At 38.9% G+C, this 18,776-nt stretch overlaps 1 protein-coding gene across 8 annotated transcripts in view; it reads left to right on the plus strand.

Annotated features, from left to right (window-relative positions):
• LOC132123564 (RNA-binding protein Musashi homolog 2-like) overlaps positions 1–18,776 on the plus strand; it is a 275,563-nt gene that overhangs the window by 212,532 nt on the left and 44,255 nt on the right. For all 8 annotated transcript variants that reach the window (XM_059534264.1, XM_059534263.1, XM_059534265.1 and 5 more), the window contains exons 9-10: positions 4,149–4,263; positions 13,938–14,012. In XM_059534264.1, the coding sequence (XP_059390247.1) occupies positions 4,149–4,263; positions 13,938–14,012 (190 nt within the window). The remainder of the gene's footprint in view (positions 1–4,148; positions 4,264–13,937; positions 14,013–18,776) is intronic.

Raw genomic sequence — 18,776 nt, forward strand, 5'->3', positions numbered from 1 at the left:
TATATAAATAATTCTAAACATTATATAATTAAGCAGTGAGTTACAAAGTGAAGTTGATGCCGCATCTGAATATAAACCTGTTGTCATAAAGGAAAAAACTGTAGAGCAGGTCTCGAATTTTAAATACTTGGGTACAATTATAGATGAGAAACTTAATTTTGAAAGTAATGTGGAGTACATTCATAAAAAAGCACGACAACGCCTGGGTCTCCTCAGGAAACTGAGAAGCTTCAATATTAGTCAGCAGACCCTAACTATGTTATATCAATCAATGATTGAGAGTATTCTCACATATAATATTGTTTCATGGTACGGCAATCTAACATTAAAACAAAAGAACAAACTCTCACAAATAATAAATCAAGCAAAGAAGATTACTGGACAAAAACAACAGCCACTTCAGAGCTTGTTCGATCATTTTATGGGTAAAATGGCAATTGTGATTTTTAAAGATAACACACACCCTCTTCACTCTGCTTTTGAATTGCTCCCATCTGGACGTAGACTAAAAATTCCCTTGGCTAGAAAAAATGTCTATTAAAGATCTTTTCTTCCAATGGCAGTGATTATCTTGAATCGTACAGTGTTTTAATTGAAACAGTAGAACGGCTGTCGATATTTTTAATTTTTCTTTCTTACAGTGTTTAACTATAGAATTTTTTTTGTTGTTGTATTTGTGCTGTTGATGTGTGATGTGATTTTTAAGCAGTGAATGTATGTTACAGTGTCAAAGAAAAATTTCCTCTCTGTGAAAACAGACTGGACAATAAAGTTCAATCAATCGTTATGAATTTAGATGTGGCAAACGGTCTTTGTTAGGCACAAAATGCATAGACATCCCAGCAACCACTTCTGACCTAAATATGTTCACAATATAGCATGGTCTTATGGCTTATTGCTTTTGCAAAAAAAGGTTACTATATGTCAAAAAAAATATTAAGAACACAAATTTACATTAAAACCATATTTAAAGCTAATTTTAGTGTCATCAACTAGTTATTTATAATGCTTAACAGAGCAGATGTTCATATACATAAAAACATTTAAATAAATGAAAATATTTGAATATGTTTTAGGTTTTTGGTTTGTTTGCTTTTTTTACTTTTGTACATGTTCTGTTGAGCATTATATAATTTGTTTAATGTGTAATTAATTTTTTTATTATTTTGGCCTTTTTTTTTTTACATATTTTTCGGCCTTATATATTTTTTATTATTTTTTTGATATTTTCGTTTTTTGTTTTTTTTTGAGGACTGTCACATTTTTTATATAGAAGTTCATGAAGCCTTGATAGCACACACAACTAAGAATGCTGCATTTTGTTGCAAGGGTTTTTAGCTGGATTTTGTTTCAAATTCAATCTCCAGATTTGGTCCAAATGTGCAGACATCCACTCATCAAAAGTTCTCCCTTCTGTCCTTTCCTCCTCTCGTCCTCTCCTCGTCTTTCTCCCCCTTTGCAGGCGTGATAACGGAGCTGCCCTGTGCTCTCAGGTCATTAGCCATGGGCCTTCGTAGTTTCATTAACGAGGGAAGGGAGCTCATCATTGGCCTACCTCAAATGATGAGGTTAATTAGTTAAGTAATAATGCGGAGCCATAGTCATGGATCATAAATGCCCATTGATGACAGTCAGATCGGAAGCTAGGCTTTCCTCGCCTATTAGCAACACACAGAGATTGCAGGCCTCATCACTGAAACCACACACTGACATAATTACACGCATGACACACACACACACACTCTCTCTCTGTCTTTAGTGCCAGTGCCCAATGAAGGTATGTTGTATTTGGAGAAGTCCTGAAGACCTGAATACTGATTATCAGGTCTTGTTGGTTTGTGCTTTTTTTTGGAAAAGAGACCGCAGTGTTTGCATTGCCTGCTCAAAGTGAAAATAGAGCTTTCTTTTAACACATCCAATGACAAAATAAGGTCATTTGAGAGAATAGAGGCGTTATCTCTAACAGATATCTGGGTTTCCTTTATCTTTAGGTGATGAAATTCAAGGATATTTTCTCTTGCAGTTAACATGAAGGTCAACATACTGTCATACAGTCACCTAGCTTGTGTGTTACATTCTTGGGTGAATTAATTAATTTAGAGCTCTGGCAGTTTTTCGAAGGTATACATTTTTTATTTTGGGCTTTGGCAATTAAAATGGACCTTGAGATTATACACAACATATGTGTCTGGAAGATCTGTAGAGAGCTGATGTGTTAGAAAAGCTGGGATGGTGAAAAAGAAATAGACAAATTTAGGCCAAATACACTATACACTATACACAATACACAAATACACATATATAGTCCCTTTTGCTCACTTTCAAGGAGTTATTTATTTATTTATTTCTATACTGTGTGAGAAACGGTGTATAGTATTTTAGTGTTATCGATCTATACACTATTAAAGTATTCATTAATATTTTGCATTAACTTTTATTATTTTTTTTTTTTTCATTTTCAGTTTAGTTTTGGTATGTTTGTTATGGTAAAGTATGTTTATATATATATATATATATATATATATATATATATATATATATATATATATATATATATATATATATATATATATATATATATATATATATATACATAGCTTTTAGTAAGTTTAAGTTTTTCATATAATTTCATCTTTATATTACTTCTTACTGTTAAAAACCATCTCTGTCAATAAAAAAAAAAAAATCACAATTATATACAGTACTCATCAAGTTTGGAAACATTATGATTTTTGAATGTTTTTAATGAAATCTCTCATGCTCATTAAGGCTGCATTTATTTGATCAAAATTAAAGTAAAACAGTAATACTGTGAAATATTATTACAATTTGAAATAATTATTTTAAATTTGAATATAATTAAAAACTTTCAGCAGTCATTACTCCAGTCTTCACTTACGCATGATCTTTGAGAAATCATTCTGATATGCTGATTATAAACAGTTACTCAGATTTATAACATTTCACAACATTAGTGTTTTTACTGTATTTTAAACACAAAAATGCAGTTTTCATTAAAAACATTTTTATTAGTTTTCAAATTTTTGTAATCCTGTGAACCTTTTATTAAATCATTTTTACACTTTACTATGTGCATTTGCCATTAGCCAGTTGAACTGAAGCTCCAGAGAAGAGCAGGCAAGCATCTGTAATATAAATGGACAAATATAGGTTGACGTGGTGAGTGCAGATTATCTATTATGTCCAACCAGAGCCCCTCATAGTACTCGTAATAAATTCAAATAAGCCATTCATGTGCATTTACCACTATACTTATCCTAGGCATTGTGTGCATGATGGAGTGTGTACATATGCCAGTAATCAGTCTGTCAGACACTTCATACACTCCTGGTCATCTGCTTTCATTGGGCTTAAATAAAGCAAGGTTGCATCTCTTAGGTGGTTGAGGCTTTGTCGACACATTGTGTGCACAACGCCGTGCACAATGTTAGGGTTGATATTTCTTACCATGTCACTACCGCAAACCCACGGATCCTTCATTTCGGAGCTGTACTTAATTTTGATGCCGGTGTTTGCAGTTGGTCTGTCACTCTTGACGCCCACTCTGTGTGTTCTGTCATGAACAGACTTTTAACCATGCATTGTGGAGGAGGGCGAATTGTCAGTCAACACAACAGGAAAATTATCAGTAGAAGGCGGCAGGGAGCTGTTTGGGGGTGCGGGGGGTGATCAGGGGGAAGTGCCAAGGGTAGAAATGGTTCGATGATGAGGACCAGATTGGAGTGGAAAGATGAGGGAAAAAAAATAATAACTTTTTTTTTTTTTTTTTAAGAACTTATTCTTTTTTTGCCCGAAGCCTGCACGGCACGCCTTCGCAAACATCAAAAGCACTCTCTCAGAAAACTACAGCGACATTAATGCAGTACATTGCTGACTGAGATGCACAAACAATGATTTCACAGACTGAGCAGAGTGTTTGTTTTAGTCCCTTTCCTTTTTCTAACAAGTGATGTATTATCCTTATGAGAGCTCTGATAGTTTGTCTGCAAGGTGACGCAAGTCAAATATGAACAACATTGTTCTTATGTCCTGTGGGCAGGCCAATAGTCGGATAGTTCCTTGATGCAATAAGTAGCCTTACTAGCAGCTAAACCACTGAAACAACATTTTTTGTTCTCCATCCACAGGTAGAATGTAAGAAGGCCCAGCCAAAGGAAGTGATGTTTCCTCCAGGGACGCGGGGGAGAGCCAGAGGTCTGCCCTACACCATGGACGCCTTTATGCTGGGAATGGGCATGCTTAGTAAGTGTCATCTCAATTTCCTGCTTACAAATATTCATACATTAACACTGTCAATCATTGCTGTAATCTGATAATTGATTGGGGTGCTTATTTCAAAATCAGCATGAAACTGAATTCAGCCTATTTTATTTTCTGTGATGTGGATATGCAGCTATAAAAAATGTAGACAGGCTTTATTTTATCCATTCGGGATTTGATTTGCTTGCAATGAGAGGGTGTTACATATGGACCAGCACAGTTAGTTCACCGTGATCTCTGTATGACCAGTGATTGAAGGAGAAAGTTGAAAATGAGAGGGTAAAAAAAGTGAAAAAAACAGAAACAGAGCCAGTTCCGACATTTCCATATAAGATTACGAAGACAAACATTTTATTCTTTGCAATAATGTGCACTAATTAATCATTCAAAGTATGACCATGAACGTCTATTACAAAAATGAAAGGTGTCAAATTAGATTTTATGTTGACTTTGAAAAAAACTAATTGTGTGTAAATATATTTAAAAAAAAAATATATATATATATATATTAATAGTAAAAAATTGAATAGTGCTATTTTTATATTTTACAATAATGTTTTATAAATAAGGGACACTTATAAGGTAGGGATGGGCGTTTTCCGCAAATATCACATTCAAATATTTGAGCTCACAAAAAACGAATATTCGAATATTCGTTTATTTAAATTAAGTTTAATGAGACAGACGTTATTTTTCAGCAACATTTATTGTTTCCGTTATTTTGAACAAGCTTACACACAATAAGCTTGAACATTACACATCGTGTTTTGTAGCTGAAAACCTTTAACAATGCGTGCAAACTAGGGCTGGGACAACGTGTCGAGGTCTTTGATGACGTTGACGCAAAAAATACGTAGACGCAAAATATGCGCATCGATTCGTCGACCTGTTTTTATGTCTCTAAAAAACGTTTGCAAAACGTTTACCTTATGTGCGCTGAATATACGCGATGACCGGATCAACATTCTGTCCAACGTTATATAACCAATCCAGGGGTTTTTCTGCATTGATCTTTTTTTTTGGCGGCTGTCAAAGCCTTATTTGATCTGTGAGTGATGTAGAATAGAATGACTGTGCTGCGCCTGACAGGGCACGTACGAGAGAGAGCCCCGGCTGTGCGCGCGCACTCACAGTCTTCAAAAAACACGAGCGCCTCTTGCTCTCTCTCTCCCTCGTGCATATTAATCAAAATCATTAAAAACGATAGAAAAAGGGCGAAACACCAAAGTTTCACGCGCGCTTGCGCACTCACAGTCTTCAAACTACACGAGCGCTGTCTTGCTCTCTCTCTCTCTCTCTCTCTCCCTTGTGCATATTAACCAAAATCATTAGACACGATAGAAAAAGGGGGGAACGCCAAAGTTTCACATGGAGCATTCTGAGATTTTTTTTTCTCCATGACAGGCTGCTAGCTCCCACTGTTAATTAATTTATTTTTTTGGGAAAAGCACTCTCTGTATTAGCTTAAAGCCCTCAAGTTTACATTGGTTACTGTATTCTTTCAATTGCTCTAAACAAGTATTTTGGGTGACCTTTTTTATTGAATGCTAGACATCAAGTTGTTGTTATTTTCATCTGAAAGAAGAACTTTTTTTCAGTAAGCTAGACCCTATGTGTTCAGTAAGCTTGTTTCAGTAAGCTATGTGTTTTCAAGGCTTCAAGGTTTTATTGAATGCTATCTCTATACAAGTGCAAAGTAATGCATTCTTAGTCAGTCTTTTATTTTGTAATTTTAAGAGCAATAAACATATATTACAATGTTAAGGAATTCATGTTTTTTTCATTCAGATATGTAAATCAACATGTATAAATTGTTAGTAGTCAATTAATGGGGAGATATTCGAAATCGAATCGGTCCGGAAAAATTAATCGTTAGATTAATCGATGCATCGAAAAAATAATCGCTAGATTAATCGTTTAAAAAATAATCGTTTATCCCAGCCCTAGTGCAAACAAACAAAAGCACAGATTAAAAGCAAAAAAAAAAAAGGGAACAAAGAAAAAACGTAAAGCAGCCTGCAGCGATTAGGCTATTGTACAGAATGCTTACACTTTGAAACTTTTAAACTGTCAGCAAATCTTTTTTGCTTTTCTATTGTTTTACATGTTCTTGTTAAGAAATACAGGCATGTAAACATGATCGGGGGAAAGTTGGCTCCTTAGTCTGTTAACAATAAGGCCGGCCGCGGAGAAAACGCGCTATGACGGCACCGACGTTGGCGGGACTCACAAATAATGGTGTGCTAAGAGACTACGTTTTGTGAAGTGCTTCGTATTTTCGTTTCACCACTGAATGGGATCCTCATTTGGTGGAATACATGGCTCCAGCAAGAACTGTTCCCACTCGTCTAGACTGGACTCTCTGTAATCATCGCTGAAGAACTGGCTCAGCCTTTTCCGATGAGTGAGCATTGCCGCTTCCTCTTCATCGTTGGTGGCGCCGGCTGCATCCGCACCACTCGCATCAAGGAAAGTGTTCTGATAATGTTAAAAAAAGTTTTTATTTTTTTCTTCTCTCATGTTTTCATCGAGAAACCTGAGATGTTTGTGCCGAGGGTCTAGAGCAGACGCGAGAAGAGGAGTTTTCATTGCATTCTCCAATTTAGCGGTGTTTATTCGTTGCTTGAGAGATGCCACAACACTGTTCTTGAATTCGGTCACTTTCTGTGATTCTCCACGGCATATTTGAAATACCTGTAGAAGACCGCAGTTCTTAGGGGCCGTTCACATATCGTGTCAGGTTCGTTATTTCCAATGTAGGCGCGCGATATGCGCGCTCATAATGGAAGCGACGCGGTCATCCGCACCGCTTCGAGTTAAAAACATCTAAACTTTTCAGAATGCCACAAGCGCACCGCAGGTCATGTGACAAGAACTAAACATTCAGCTTCATCCTTTCCCATAACAACGTTGAAAGCTCAGCCAAGATGAAGGAACAGCTGATCATAGCTGTATATGGGTTGCCATTTTGAAATAAATTTAGTAGCAGAGCTACTGCAAGTGATTTTTTGTGCTGCAAATCCATTTATCCTTTGCTGAAATTTCCGCGTCTTCGTGGAGAGAGCGCGTCATTGTTGCTTAGCAACGGCAGACGCCTCAGGAGCGCTTCTGCCCGAGCGCTTTGGTTAGAAGGAGAAAGCGGCGCGTTAAGGCACGATATGTGAACGGCCCCTTATTCATTCATTAATTATTTTTTGCTTGCATACATCTTCAAATATGCTGTGGAGAATCACAGAAAGTGACCAAATTAGGTTTTATTGTGAACATTTTTTTTTTTTTTTGCGAAATTCGAATATCATTTTTATTTATCGAATAATTAGAGCAGAACGAATATTCGAATGTTCGACTATCCGTGCACACTAGGGATGGGCATGATTAATCGACGATCGATAATTGATCATTAAGAATTTCTTCGATCACGTTAATTTGTTATCGATTAATCTAATGCATTTTTTTTTATCTAATGCAGAGTCTTGAATTTCACTGTGTGGCAGCAATTAAATATTCTACCACCAGGGTGCAATATTTGACACCCTACTCAGTTATCTGTGATCTTTCGTTTTGATTTCAAAAGAATAATCATGAAGAGGTCACGGCGAAGTGTGGCGTGGGACCATTTTGATTTAAAAAGCGAAATAGTTAACTGCAAACATTGCGATGCCGTGTATAAGTGCAACACGGCCACGACTCAAATGATGTACCTGTGCATCCCAGCAACGTCAGTTCCCTCAGAGCGGGTGTTTTCGGCGGCTGGACTGACGGTCACCAGGTTGCGGTCGCGTCTGACCCCAGATCATGTCAACATGCTTATATTTCTCAACAAAAATCCGTAGACTCGTGCAGAAGTTGTATGCTAGTTACTAAAGTTAGTTATTTTTCACGAGGCTTTAAGTAGCATAATTTGTTAAGTTAGCGTAATTGTTAGGAAGGCTAATATCTGGCCTTTTCTTCTGGCTTGGATAGTTTTGAGTTATATTTTGACAAAACCTGTCAGATATAAGTATTATTATGTTTTTTTTAAGTTATTGTTTAACATGATTCTTTTATTATTATTATTATTTTGGAACAAATGAGGTCTCTGTTTAAGAACGCCGGCTCGCAGCTGCAGGTTCCGCTGCTTTAGAGCACCATATATGCACGCGCATATATGTTCGGTTTGCCTGAACGTAGTTTAACTGTCTGCCACAATTTGATCTTGTAATAAAGGTCTCACCGAGGAAAAACATGCTGTATTTTTGTATTCATTGCATTTTTTTATTATAAAAATTAAATAATTAGTTATATTATAAAAATATTAATGATTAATCGATATTCGATCGTTAATTCTCCCGACGATCGACTAAGAAAACTTTTTTCGAATGCCCATCCCTAGTGCACACCCCTATTATAAGGGACATATGTTGGATCTACATTATTATATACCAGGGCTGTAAACAAAATAGACATTGAGGGGGACAGTTCCCCCCAATAATTTTTTTTTTTTTTTTTTATGTGAGGGTGTGTGTGTGTGTGCCAATGAAAGCGGTGTTTTAATATAGAAAGGTGATATCTATCTATCTATTTGTCCATCTGTCTGTCTATCTATCTATCTATCTATCTATCTACAGTACCTATCTACCTACCTACCTACCTATTTATGCACCCCCCCCCCCCCCCCCAATGTTCAAGACATGGTTACTGCCTTGTTATACAATGCTATTTATGTTTACATAATTAGTGCAAAATTATTAGTGAATGAGACCCACTGATAGGAAATGTTGTGTTCACTGGATCTAGATCTAGTTACAAACTGTATGTGATTTTAGAGCAAATGTTGCTTCAAGCTGATCTCAGACAAATGTTTGTTTCAGAATGATATTTGTAAATATGTATGTTCAAGCTTTAAGCATAGATGCTGAGCTTGATGATGTGGAACAAGTGCATCACTGTAAACTCAGAGAACAAAATGCCAAATCATAATGTTGGAACAGGCAGACAGGGAGAGGCAACAGCCCATTGAAAGAGCTCCTCGGAGAGAGCACTGGGACTGGTGCTCCAATGCTGGCACTGCGCTCGCGTTAACGTATCCACGCTCTGCTAGCGGCTCTACGACTGCCATGAAACTCCTCTCCATTTCTGCTGGGTGCCCCGCTTCAGAGTCTTCATGGATATGACACATGAGTGTCATCACAGAGATGAGCGCTGGAACCCGTCAAACACCAGAACTGTCATCTCGACATCAGCAAGAGTTTGTCTTGACGTTTTTCTGTAGATTTGACATGTGTCAAGAGGACAGGAAACGTAGAATCAGACAAGAATACTCGCCTCTCAGCACTCTCCCCCCAAGCTTCAACACCCCCCCCCCACCAGCTCCAGTGACATGAGATAATTACTGTGAGATTGATCGTCTGCTGAAAGTAACTGAAGCAAATAAATCGTTTGATGCCTGGTGCTGAATGCGAATGGCATCTAATGGGTGAAGCTGCAGGAGAGGTCGTCCTGCCCATAATTTGACTTGATGAAGCATCCTCGCCGGGCCCGCATGAAATATGCTATTGATATTCAGCCAGCTCTGCTTCTAGCCCCGCCAAATCCCTAACCGACCCTCACCAGAGCAGGGCTCCGCATTATAGTGATAAATGAAGAGGAAAATGTAAGTAATGTTGAGTTATGAACCTATGATTTCAACAAACTGACCACAGAGGAGGGTGAATTTGTCCATTCGTTTATTCTGCATATATAAGCACACGACGAGACCTCGCGACAACAACCGGCGCCCCCTAGCATTTTAGGAGTCTATGATATCATTCAGCTAACAGTGCCAACAGCTTGATGTCAGCTCAAGTTGACTCATAGAGGTTGATGAAATTACACCGCAAGTGGCTATCATGAGCTTACTATGTTTTAAAGCAGATCAGTGTTGAACAGAAATGTAGAAAGACGGAGACAGTGGGAGCAGAGAACTGGTTAAAGGGGGTAGCGCTCACTCAATTGCAACAACGTCTTATCCTAATGAAATTGGAAAGCAGGACAGCAAACCATTCCTTGAGGTAATTTACATACAAAAATCAACAAGGCTCATTATTTAAGGAACCACAATTCCTTATGTGCCGAAATCTTATTAGAGCCCCGCTCTGAGCAACGGTGTTTACCACACCTAATCAAGCTATTTATCATTATTGTGCTGGGCCTCATGTATGTTTGCTAAAATTAATACACATCTCAGCCAGCGCAAGGTGCAGCTTTACCAGATGGATAATTGATTTTACAGTGAATCGGAACTGTTGAGCCATAAAATGGGCACATTAGCATGCATATTAATAACACAAATAAGAGGGCGAGGCTGTCGCCACCAGGCCAGATTAAGCGACAGTCTTTATTTACAGCGTTGCCGGGAGACGGAAGGTGTCTGCTTTGGTGGTGTGGCTTAATGAGTCCTCTCCTCAGGCTCAGGTATCTCTCTTTCTCCCCCTTGCGTTTATCGTCGTCTGGTTCAGTTTTGTGTCCCGCAGACATGCAGTCTTGCCACTTGTTGTTGGACATCAAAGCTATGGCGCGGTCTGGTGCTTTTAGAGCTGGTCTCGTGGTATGGCCCTTTGTTGAGTCCACTGCTCGACATTGAGGCTTAGCTCGGTCATTAAACTCAGAGGAGAGTCATTTAGGTCTGACAATTGAGCTGAATAGTTTTGACTAGGAGGCGGAGGAATGTCTCTGGGAAAAATTGGTACCCTACATTATTTTTTGTGTGTGTGTGTTTGGCTCAGCCAAAAGTGCCATTAAACATGTTTTTATTCAACTTTTGTTTGCCCAGTATTTTCACAAATACAGCCTTATTGTGAGCTTTTGTGTGAAGACACTTCACTGGTGAACAGCAGGACATTATTCAAGTTGAGGGTGTTTTTTGTTTTGTTTTTTTGAAAGAAAGTAAGAAAGAAAGTACTATTTTTTCAGCATGGATGCATTTATTTCATCAAAAGTGACAGTAAAGAAATTTATAATGATTCTATTTCAAATAAATCTGAAATATCAAGTGATACTGAAGACTGGAGTAATGGCTGCTGACAGTTTAGCTTTGCCCTCACAGGAATAAACTTCATTTAAAATTGTATTAAAATACAAAAGTTATTTTAAATTGTAATAATATTTCCTAATATTATTGTTAATTAATTGTGTGTGTATATATATATATATATATATATATATATATATATATATATATATATATGTGTATATATAATATATATATATGTGTGTATATATATATATATATTTATATATATATATTTTTTATATATATATATATATATATATATATATATATATATATATATATATATATATATATATAAATATATATATATGTATATATATATGTGTATATATATATAGTATTATAATTATGATCAGGTAAATTCAGCCTTAACTTGCTGAGCAAGAGATTTATTTGGACTGTTTCCCACAACTCTATGCCAAGCAGACTCGAATGAGTTCAGAAAACTGAAAAGTTGTAGGCCTTGAAGCATGGCTGATTTATCTCTTCTACGTTTTGTTCCCGTAGGTGTTGGCCCTACCAGTATGCTAATCCCTTACTGTCAACAGAGCACCATCCCTCTACATTTAAAGTAATCTCTTTAAATGTCACAGGAAAAGCCTATGTCATGTATATTTAGTCTGGGCGTCTGACATTTGCTCCTCCTTAAGAGAAGAGTACACAGAGCTGCTGTAGTCTCGAGAGAGAGAGATGGAGGAGCCCAGATATTAAACCTTCGCAAACATATGATAAAGCACTTTGGAAGGAGCGAAGTTTAAGATGGCCACCTTGCTGCAGAACGTTTAAGCATGTACTGTAGTTCGGAGGCAAGATTACAAGGTGTAGCTGAAAGGATGAAGATACTGGTATATCGTATAAAAACCTTTTTTTTTTTGGTAGTTAACTATCCATTTAAGGAGAATGGGTTCTGCAACATTTTTCTGCATACTTCAGGAAGTAGTATATTTAATTTTTTATCCCATTCTCCTCCTCTTCCTGATTCCCTCAGAATTAAACTTTCTTCAAGAATGGTCTTTGATTTTAAAACTGACTCTGTGGTTTACATAGCATTTACCACAACCGACACAAAAGCCTCCTTTCAGAACCAGTCAATAACGACAGAAAACTTCATAAAAGCGAGTTATTTCTTTTAAGCCTCTACTATAGCACTGACCCTCATCATAGAAACTTTGACAGGATCAATATCTTCACATAGACTACTTCCCACCAGTCTGCCTCTGCAATGTCAAACCGAAATTGATCTGTGTTATGTCTAGCCTAACTTGCGGTGAAGTATATTTATTCTCTCCAACACCAACTCACATTTGTGGTTGAGAGCCAAGGAATAAGCCACTAGCGATCAAGCTTGCACTGTGCACAGCCAATAACTATTAGCGAAATCTTTCAGGTGTGTTTGGGAGGGAAGAATTGGGGCTGATAGCAAATTATACACTTTCTGTATTGACTCCTTAAAAGAGGATGGCATAGTGGACTCTATATATATATATATATATATATATATATATATATATATATATATATATATATATATATATATATATATATATATATAGTTTTCATGTGATTACATAGGAGCCCGCTCCCTCACGCATTTGCAGCAACAATATGGCTGATACATTCGCTTGCGTTGGAAATTTATTTTTTATTATTATTGAAAGCCATCCAGATAATTAGTGTCTAGGCTCACACTGTAATATGCCATTGTGACAGAATAAGAACAATGGGTCTTTGGGCTCTAGCCTGGTAAAGAGGGACACGTGGCGGCCCGTCGCTCAGTGCTGGCAGAGAGACAACTTGAGCATGTGCGTTGGGTCGCATCCCACTTTTCCTTAACAGCACGAGCAGGATGCGTTCCAGTGTTGTAAACGCTGTTGATGGCTTGTTTTCGACTCACTCCCAAACAAGATGTATTTCAGATAGTAAAATAGTCAAGGGGAAGCCAGCTCACTCGCCCGAGCGTCATCATTAAAAAGTTCTGCCTCAGCAAAGACGGCGAGAGGCGGAAAAAAACAGATTGCGGCCTTAGCGAACTTTGCAGTGTTTCGCTCCACTTTCAAATAACTTCTGCAATCGCTCAATCATATTCGTGCCATCCTGTCAGTATTAACGTGCAGGAGGCCGAGGCTGCGTGGCGCGGAGGGACTTTAATCCGTGATGTCCTGCCACAACTATCAGCCTGCCATTGTCTCGCGCTGTCGTGTCCTTCATGATCGATTTGCCCGGGCTATAAAAGAAGGGTTATCGATCAATGACAGAGGAGAGGTGAGAAAAAAGGGAAGAAGGGAGGGAGAGAGAGAGAGAGAGAGAGAGAGAGATGACAGCCGCAGACATGGCCGTTCCCTCAGCAAGGGGAAAAAGAGAATGATCCCCAGGGAATGAAGCGAGATTGTGTCTTGTGATGTTTATGCTGTTCATCACTGTAAACTGGAGTTTGCTAGCCACCTAATCTGTTACATTGCATCCTCGCGGGGAGGGCTGTGGTAATGTGGTGAAAGAGGAGCCGTTTCCACTTGCGTCTTGCTTGTATGTGTATTTTAAATGGCATACTGATTTATTGGTGTGATAGGGAAGCTTTGGGCGGTCTGAGCAGTTTATCACATGCCCGGATTTTCTTCTCTCCCCTCAGGTTATCCAAACATTGTAGCAACGTATGGCAGAGGATACACTGGTTTCGCCCCAAGCTACAGCTACCAATTCCCTGGTAAGTTCCATCTTGTTAAGCTCTGTATGGTGCTTCTCTCTCCTGCTGCCGTCTGGTAATGGCCTCCCTGCTGACCGGCTAGCTCACAAAAACCAACACACAACCGTCCCTGCCTCTCGCTACAGTCCCATGCTGAAAAATTTGCCTTGAGACTTTATACTTAAATACAAATTCACATACTCAAACATTATACATCGTAATGTACAAAGACAAACACATATTGCATTGTTCGGCCCCCTGCTGAAGCCCCACATCCACATGCTTGTAGCTTTACAGATGACACTGCTACACAAGATGTTTTTAATACCCATGTGAGCTGAGCTATACATGGTCATCTTATTTTCTCTCCTTTCACAGATATAATTCAAACGTTCAACTACACAATACAATTAAGAAAACTGCCAAAATCTTGACTCAGCAGGGTTTTAGGTCATCCCGACAAAGACAGGTCTTTTTTGTCTGGGATAAATGTGATGCAGCAAAGTGCTTCTATTATTTCACGGTTCAGTTCTCAGAACTGAGCTTTGATAACCTGATGGTCTAAAACAGAATCAAAATGTGCATAGTATATTTTAGTATGATGTTCTGCTAACTGGTTTATCTGTTACTGCTTTAATTTCATTACTACTGAAAAAATTTAAAACAAACCAAAAACAATGGTCTAAGCCTGTCTGGTTAGCAGGTTTAAGACAGACTGTCTGGTCTAAGCAAGATCAGATAACAACTTTAAAAACAGTATAAAAAAAGTGTACCATATAAACTAAGCTATATACAAATTTGTCTACCCACTAAGCCAGGTCTGCCTGAAAGTATTATGTGTATATTTACTTTTAAGCAGACCTTATTTACAGTACTGGGTGGATGAATTTGTTTATCACATTGGTCTTCCAATATGACCAGCTGTTAAATTTCCAAGACCCCTTTAAAAGTCAGCAGACCGGTTTAAGGCCCGTTCACACCAAGCACGATAACTATAAAGATAACGATAAAGATATAGTTCTAAAAATCATTCTCAATATTAAAGAATAGCGGAGTCCACACCACAACTATAACGATAAAGGCAAAGAGAAACAATATCGTTGGAATCACTTTCAGAACGATTTTTTTTTTTCTGATGAACGATAAAAACATTGCCAACCAATCAGAATCAATCCTCCTGTAACAAGCTCTAGAATTTAAAGCAGTAGACGCGCGTCCACTTAGAATACACAGACAATATCGTTCGCTGGTGTGGACGCTAATATCGCTATCTTTATAGTTATCTTTATAGTTATCGTTCTTGGTGTGAACGGGCCTTTGGACTGGTCAGTGCTGGTTTATTGTCTTTTTTCAGCAAGTTACGCACTAGTCCAAGTAGATGTATCTGCTATGTGATGCTTTGCATTAATGTAAAAATTATACATGGGATAATTAAATAATTATAGTAACTTAATTTGAATATGTTCTTCATAAACATGAGACAACAGCTCTTCACAATTTCTAAATGGTGTTGTGTTCATGCTGTCGATCCTCAGCTGTACGTATGTAGTTGTGTATTTAGCCTCCATCTGCAATCAGAGTATCTTCAAAAGGGGTTGCAACCTTATTTATGTGCGTACATTTTTCATGTTTGTCAGTTGGTCAGAGGCCCTCACTGGTGATGGAATTCTTATGTTGACATGGCTGCGAAGCATAAAGGTGGCTGTTTTTTCGCATCGAGAACACTTAGCCATCCTCTTCTTTGATGCCAGCACACAAATAAACATCAAACAATCCATAAAGCCGTCCCAAACTAACCGTCGAGGGCAGGCAGAATATTCCAGTGGTGACTTAGATAAATAAACGAGGGGGGTGTGGGGTGCGGGTATGAGAGTAATAGATAATGAGGAAGTGTAAATTGGCAGGCGCTTGAGGAAGAGCTGCTGTGACTAAGCCCGGTTAGGGGGATTAAAACATTATTGTGGGCTCACTCTCTTCAGTGAGAACTCTTAGACCTGGTGCCATGTTAGCAACAGTTCTGGGCCTAACCACAAAGCAAGTCACCTCTGAAATATATGTGTAGGCCTATATCTAAATGCTGAACTCCCACCTGATGCTAAAAATAACCATCCGAATAAACACATGCAGGTCTGCCCATGCTGAAAGCCTCATAACTCTAGCTGAAAAGCAATCGAGTGTATCGAATGCATATTTTTAGTGATATTGACCCTGGATATAGAGCTGAAGGTCTTGCTGGCATATGACTCACTGGAAAATAGGCTGCAAACCGCTCGACTTAAACTGCAGTTCTAAGTGCAAAAAGGGGCCTTTCTGCGCTCATTTAATCCCCTGGCTTTTCTTGTAAAATGATCTGCCCAGTGCCACTCCAAAAGGGTCCCCTCGCTCTTCCATTTCAGATGTTGTCAATGACCTTGCTGTTGAACATATAGGGTGAAAAAGCTTTTTTCCAGACTGTTCTTAGCACCTGGGATTTACTATAAGCTCGGCTGCAGCGAAGGTTAAAAATTGACTGTTGAAAAGAGAAATAGTAATTTTTTTTCAAGGCACTTCTTGTAATCCACACAGGTGACTGGATTTGTAACAGGTCACAGGGGATGGCATGCATGTGTTTTCTCCAAATCTGTGCATGTATGCAAATTACTGTGTAGACTTTTAATGAAAACAAGAACTACATATTGCTTATCAATGGCACTCGGGTGAAAGTAAATCTGTGTAATGCTACAGTATGTGCGCATGATCGATATACATTGTTTTTACCTTTCTAGTTCTCCTTAGGGAACAGCTTTGATCACGGATGGATTTAGTGTTTTATAATCCTCAAAGAAATACAGGCATAAACAACCAATGGTGCTATGGCAGAGTTTCTGAGTAAGTGTTGCTGCTATTGTCATTTTCATACTAACATGTCCTCTGGTAGATAAGATAAGAAACAGCTGAAAGGATCAGGCCACCTTCACTGTTATCTCCCACTTCGCCAGGACACACTCGCACACACATTGTTCTACTCATTTTTATGAGACTGAGAAGGGTGTTTCAGTGGCTATAAATCCACGAGAAACACATCTAATGCTCAGTGTCTCTCCAGCAAGCCTGTGGATTCATCGGGCTTTCCCCAAGCTGTGAGAGAAGATTTTCTCATTTTGGCGCAAGTCTGTAGAATAAGGCTGCATTGATCCAGTATAGTAGTGCAAGTGAAGGTGGTCTAATAAAAGAGCATTTTACAATGCAACCCTGTTGTTGTTTTGTTTATTTCTTCTGTTTGATCTCGCACCACGTTGGGCGCCAACTGCTTTCGGTTTTCCAAGCAGCGAATCATCTCTCCTCATCTTCATTCTGCCAAGATTTCTGGCATTTAACGTGGCTGGTGCTGATGAGAGTCAAAGGATGTTCCGATGTCAAGGTCGCCGCCACTCTCAGCCTAGTCAGAATGAACAGCGTGTTAGAGCAACATCCTTTAGCTCTCATTCCTCAATTTATCCCTCTGTTCTCCTCAGGAGGAAGAACAGGGAGAGCTGAAATTGATGCTTCACTTTTGATTAGGGCCCAATCAGTTATGCAAACACTGAGGCTGTCAGGCAAGGGGCCCCTCTCCATTCTCTACGGCGCAGCCCTCTGCCGGTCCCATCCTACAGATAACACAACCGGCCTCACAGGATATTGGAGTGCAAACAAACAAATAAAGATGATGCTTTGGCTGACCACAGATGCTCTTTTTGTGGGAGGCAAGAGACACAAAGAAATAGAGGAAATTTGGAGATGACTGAAAGAAGGCGTGAGTGGCACTTGCTGAGGGAAAGTATGATATGAGCCCTGCCTACTGTCTGCAGCACCTACAGACTTAAGCAAAGTGGCACAATTTCTTCTCTTTAACCTATTGCAAGAAAAGAATCATAAAAGGAGGTGAAAATGTGCGAGAGAGAGAGAGAGAGAACAGATGAATAGGCAACGGTGAAGTCTCCTGCAGCTGCACTACCCCATTTCAGCTCTTCACCCAAATTAGCTCTAATTGAAAAGGCTGCTTATTAACTCAGTAGGAATGAGGCAAACACATTCACCATGTTACATGCTCAAAACAGGGACCGCTGAGCCGGATACAGACACGGTTCTTAAAAACCTATCCCGCTGCTTCATTTAGGGATAATTCTTGACTGACGTGGGCTGTGGTGGGCAGATGTTGTATGTGCTTACGGAGTGAATGGTAAAAATGGTAGAGGTCATTTTTTCCTTTTGGAGGTCGTCTCATAGCGATAGATTAGACAGCCTGTCTCATGCGTCCTGCCTGCGGTAATCAGGCTGATGACTCATCTTCTGTTCCCCACAGTCAGACTGAATCCCTGTCATATCCCGCTCTGCACTGCAGTGGCGGTTTAACCAGTACTGGTTTAATTATCAGCTTGTATCAGATCCACAACTCATACACTGCTCTGAATGGAGCAGCTTCTTTTGCCTTTAGGGAAGCACTGCAAAATGTCACATGACAGCACAATCAGCAGCATATTTTATGTTTAATATACAGGTAATTGCAGTATGGCTGTCAAAAAAAAATCGAATTTCGAATATTCGGCGAATTTAAAATAAAAACCCACTTTCAAAATGCAAAAACGTTGCATTCGTATTTTAGGTGTGCGTTAAGGAGGCTGCTTTAAGGCCCGGCCTGGGTATACTTTACATTCCGCATTCCGTCTTGCGCCCAGCAGCATCCTCACAGGCAGATGAGCTCAACACGCAGTACCGCTTCTGTCTCATTCACCTCGTGCATGCGCTGTTGTATGCACACCGTCTGCA

This window comes from Carassius carassius, chromosome 41 (assembly GCF_963082965.1).
Source record: "Carassius carassius chromosome 41, fCarCar2.1, whole genome shotgun sequence".
In the NCBI taxonomy this organism is placed as follows: domain Eukaryota; kingdom Metazoa; phylum Chordata; class Actinopteri; order Cypriniformes; family Cyprinidae; genus Carassius; species Carassius carassius.